This window comes from Echinops telfairi, unplaced genomic scaffold, assembly GCF_000313985.2.
Source record: "Echinops telfairi isolate 266 unplaced genomic scaffold, ASM31398v2 ScPeMD7_29;HRSCAF=101, whole genome shotgun sequence".
In the NCBI taxonomy this organism is placed as follows: domain Eukaryota; kingdom Metazoa; phylum Chordata; class Mammalia; order Afrosoricida; family Tenrecidae; genus Echinops; species Echinops telfairi.
The window spans coordinates 7,451,771-7,456,453 of record NW_022103926.1 but is presented as its reverse complement, the minus strand read 5'-3'; the positions used below and the strand labels follow the sequence as shown (position 1 = coordinate 7,456,453).

The following is a 4,683-nucleotide window of genomic DNA, read 5'->3' as shown; positions in this document are numbered from 1 at the left end:
TCGTGCCATGCAAGCCACCACAAAATGACAAACTGACAGACAAGGTGTGCTTGTTCTAAGCCAAGTGCGGCAGTTACAGAATTTCTTGTCAACATGCAAAAGGGTGGTGTCTAGCCTGTCAATCAGGTTGCAGCTTGATGACCTCATTTGGAGGCATAAAGGAGATAAATAGCTCACTGGAGGACAGATACACTCTCCTTGCAAAACATTCCTCTTGACAAGCCACTTGGAGCTATGCTGACTGAGCCAGGGCCCTGGAGCTGGAAGAGCTACTTGGAGACCCCTGCCAGCACTGAGGTACTTCCACCGCCACTGGATCCACAAGACTTTCCACCCACTGACCTATGATCTTTCTTCCTGCATTTGACATCATTTTGTGTGCTGCCTGATGGGATTTATGGACTTAACCTCGTCGGGGCAGGGATGTTTTCTTAATGTACAATTTCTCTTTTATATAAAACTCTTTCTTATACACACGAGTGTCTCTGAATTTGTTTCTCTAGTCCACCCAGACTAACACAGCAAGGTAATTTCAATAGCTTCATATGCGTGTGAAAGTTGAATGATAAATAAGGACTAGCATAGAAAAGTTGATACATCTGACTGGTGGTGTGGGTGAAGAACCTTGAGCATCCCACAGACTGCTAGAAGAACAAACACATCTGTCTTGGAAGGAGTATAACCAGAATGCTTTTTAGAAGTGAGGGTGGCAAGACGTGCCTCACATGCTCTGGACATGTCAGGAGAGACAAGTCTCTTGAAAAGAACATCACACTTGGAAAAGGAGAAGGTCTCCCAAAAAGAGGAAGACCACCCAGGTGCTGGATTGACACCGTGGCTGCAACTACGGGTGCGAGTACGACAACTATTGTGAAGCTGGTACATGACGGACAGTGTTTCGTTCTGTTGCCACTATGAGTCAAAACCAGCTTGATAGCATCTAACAACAACTACTACTTAACACTGTGCTTCATACCCTAGCTTGGCAGGGATTCCCTAGGCTTAGGGAATACAGTCTGACATTATGGTACTTAAAATTTGATTTCACCAGGCAAACAAACATTTGAATTCTATTCATTTGTTTTATCTATCAGATGAAAGCACAAACACAGAGAAATAGCCCCGTGTCCAATAAATGGCTGAAAAAGGATTCAAACCCAAGGACTTCTTAGTAGTTGAGAACATTATCTTTTAATGGAGTGGTTCTCAACTGGGAAAACCTCTCCCTTCCAGGGTACATCTGGCAATAGCCGCATACCTTTTTGTTCTCACAACTGGAGGCTACCAGTGACTGGTGGGTAGAGGGCAGGGGGGCTGATAAACACCCTGCAATGCACAGAGAAAAATATTACCTGGCCCAAAATGTCAATAACATCCAGGTTGAGAAACTAGTTCTTTGGTTTTTGTTTTTCAATGAAGGAAAACATTTAAGACCAAGATCACCCAGACAAGGGAGACCATTAGTGGGAAGTCAGGTCGTAATGGCATCCAAGGTTTGCAGAGACATAAACAGTACCTGGAAGTACAAAGGAAACTGTCAGAAAAGCATGATTGGTGGCAGATCAATACATCAGTTACCGGTGGGACTGAAGAAACAGGCATGGCCTCGTGACTCAGGCACATACAAAATGCTACACAGAAACGCTTACAAGATTGGTCTAAGGCCTTCCAACCAAAGCAGTCAGGATGTAACTCGTGACCACGCCCCCATAACACTCTGATTTCCATTAAGGGCACAACCAGGCAAACACCCTAAGGACTATGCCACTTCTTCCTAGACTGGTGAGGAGAGTCACAGACATCCACTTTCAAATATTCTGTCTCCCTGACAACAAAGATATTCATGGTTAATGGTCAGAAGGAATTCAAGGGAGGCTGAATTTATATGTAGGCTCATCCACAGATTGGGACTTCCACTGTGAACCATAGCCTTCCACACACTCAATGCCCAGAATTTAAGCTCTAATGCACAACTTAGCTGAGAAAACATTTGGCCATCGATGGTGCAGGAGAAAGGAGGGTGTTTGACATGGTGAGCTGTTGGAAACTGCTGACATGTGATGGAAATATGATGGCTTCCTCTCTGGGTTGGACTTTGCTTATGGGGACAGATGACCAAATTCCAACTGGAAATAAAGATTCTTCCCCTTCCTTCAGTCCTCCCTCCCAGCCCAGCTCTGATAACCACTGATGACCTGTCGCCTCAATCCATTGGCCTAATTGTTTGCACGGTGGGATTCTTAGCATCCATCTGTGGAAGGGCCTGCTTTCCAAAGGATGGGGGCCATCTTCCTTTCATTGCCTCCTTTCAAGGTCTAGAGTTCTCAGCACACAGCTCTGTCACCATCCTGCTGACATTGCTTGCTCGCTACTTCTTCTGGGGAATGCTCTGAGCAGTGGACTCATTTCCTGAACTCCCGTTGCCTCTTGCATCATTCTATACACAGGACCACGTTGTCTAGCAAAACAGGGAGCATTTTACCTCCCATAATATATTAATTATATTTTCTTTCTTTGGTGCCCTTCCTTCCTACCTACTTACCCACCTACCATCCTACTTCTACCTAGTCTCCCATCTCTTCCCTGCCCCCTAACTAGCCCAACAGTTCTGGCTAGCACTTCCAGACGATGGGGTCTAGCAGTAGAGACTGGGTACCATCCTTGTCTGTCTTCTTCCTTCATTAAGAGTCACGTTAGCTACTGTGTTAGAGCTTCAATTCTGAGTACCCTGGTTTGCAATAGGGTATGCATGGCAGTGACAGCCCACAGTCCGTTTGCAGAATCCCCACCGAAAGCAAGCCTCCACTGAATGCTTTCTGCTCATTAAACAAGGATGTTCATCATCCTACCTTCAGGCAGAATGCCTTGGAGAGTGGGCTGACTCCACCCCTCTCTGGCCAGCCCAGGGAGGGGCAGTCTCTCTCTTAGGGGCTTGCCTAGATGTGTCCTTGATGGAGGTCACAGCACTGGGGATGGTACAGAGGGTCACATAGTCAGGAGTCAGGGCCTATCAATTTGGCCCGGTCTGGTCAGAAGGCCCTGGACCAACCTTGCAAGCCCTTCGATCTAGCAATGTGTGTGTGTCCCAATCAGGGTCTTAACCCTGCCTCTGTAGTCCCACCTGTAGCTGTGATGGAACTGCGATGTTTTAATCGGTCACCGGTCATGCTTTTGTGACAGTTTCCTCTATAAAACTTGGTAGCTCAACAAACCCATGGGCACCATCTCAACCTCGTGTTGGTAGCCTCCCTCAACCGGGTGATGTGTCTGTATCTTAGTGTTGTCTTTGTCTCTTTTAAGACTTAACAAATGTTCTCTGTAAATGATATTTTTGAAGCAGAATTTCCCTCCTTCCCTTGCACTCCCATCTTCTTGAGTGGTTTCTCTTCTTTGTCCTTTTTCAACTGCCCCTCTTCCAAAAAGAGACCACACAAGTGGTCAGAAAAGTATCTTTCAAGATGTGATGTGAGAGGAGCAATGTATACTTTGGAAGTAAAAAGAGGCAATTGTGAATAGACAACTCCAGCTCTGGCGCCCAATGGGAGACAAGAGAGCCACCCTTCCTTCCACGGGCAGTTAGGCCCAGACCCAGGACAAGGAAGCTCAGGGGACCTTTGAGCTCACTTCCTCGTGGGCCTGGAGCACTGTGTGTCATAGTTGTCATACCCAGATAGACAGTAGTAATCTGCTTCATCCTCTGGCTGCAGTGCCGAGATGGTCAGCCAGGCGGTGTTGGAAGAGCTATCCATGGAGCCGGAGAAGCGAGCTGGAATCCCAGAGGGTCTTTGGTTATATTTGTAGATCACATTGATGGGAGCACTTCCTGGGTGCTGCTGGTACCAGTATACATAATTGTTCTCAATGTTGCCGCTGCTTCGGATGCATGAGATCCTGACCTCCTGCCCCGGAGTCCCCTTCACAGAGTGGGGCTGTGTGAACATGACCTCAGCCCAAGATCCTGTAACAAGGGAAGGACACAGAGCTCAGTGAGTACAGACCAGGCCCCCAGGCCCAAGAAAGGAAAAACCCATCATCCCAAGTAACATGTAGGCACCCTCCCAGAATTCCCTGCCAGCACCCACCTGTGTAGTGAGTCAGGAGGATGAGGATGAATGGAGTCCAGGCCATGATGGAGATGCCCCCCGTTTCTGCTTCCTGAGCCCTAAGCCCAGTTCTGAGCCCAACAACTCTTCTTATCTGGCACCATGGCCTTCAGAGTGGGAGGGCCCCATGCAAATCTTCTCTTTCCTGAGGTTGTCCAAGACCCACCTTCAGCCTCAGTCTGTCTTCCAACTGAGGGGAGCCAGACGGAAGCGGTGCTTGGGGCTGAGTCAGTAGAACAGCTCTGGGCTAGGGCGGGGCTGTGTGGAGGGTTTCACAGCTGAGGAGCTGGAGAACACTGGGCCCGTGTGTGACCACAGCACCCTCTGGTGGACGTAGGAGACGCGTTAATTATGGAACGTGCCGGAGCAACTGAATCCTCCTCAGCTCTCATCCCTCATCCTTCTAGCCAAATGCCCAGTGTTCCCAGCTTAGCAAAGGACACACACTCTACATTTAACCCTTGGTGTCTGTCTGGGTGGCTCGAGGACTATTCTGGTCAAGATCTTCTGGGTGACTTTGCACTTTAGGGAGGGGATGAGTGCCACTGGGATAATGGGCTCTGAGAGAAGATGGGGGGGG

The 4,683-nt window shown here is 48.3% G+C and overlaps 1 gene segment (V, D, J or C); it reads right to left on the bottom strand.

The window, feature by feature from the left end:
• Nucleotides 1-3,620: 3,620 nt before the first annotated feature.
• On the bottom strand, nucleotides 3,621-4,128 carry LOC123521621. The segment is given in 2 exon segments: nucleotides 3,621-3,958; nucleotides 4,083-4,128. Coding segments are annotated over 2 exon segments (384 nt in total).
• Nucleotides 4,129-4,683: the final 555 nt, after the last annotated feature.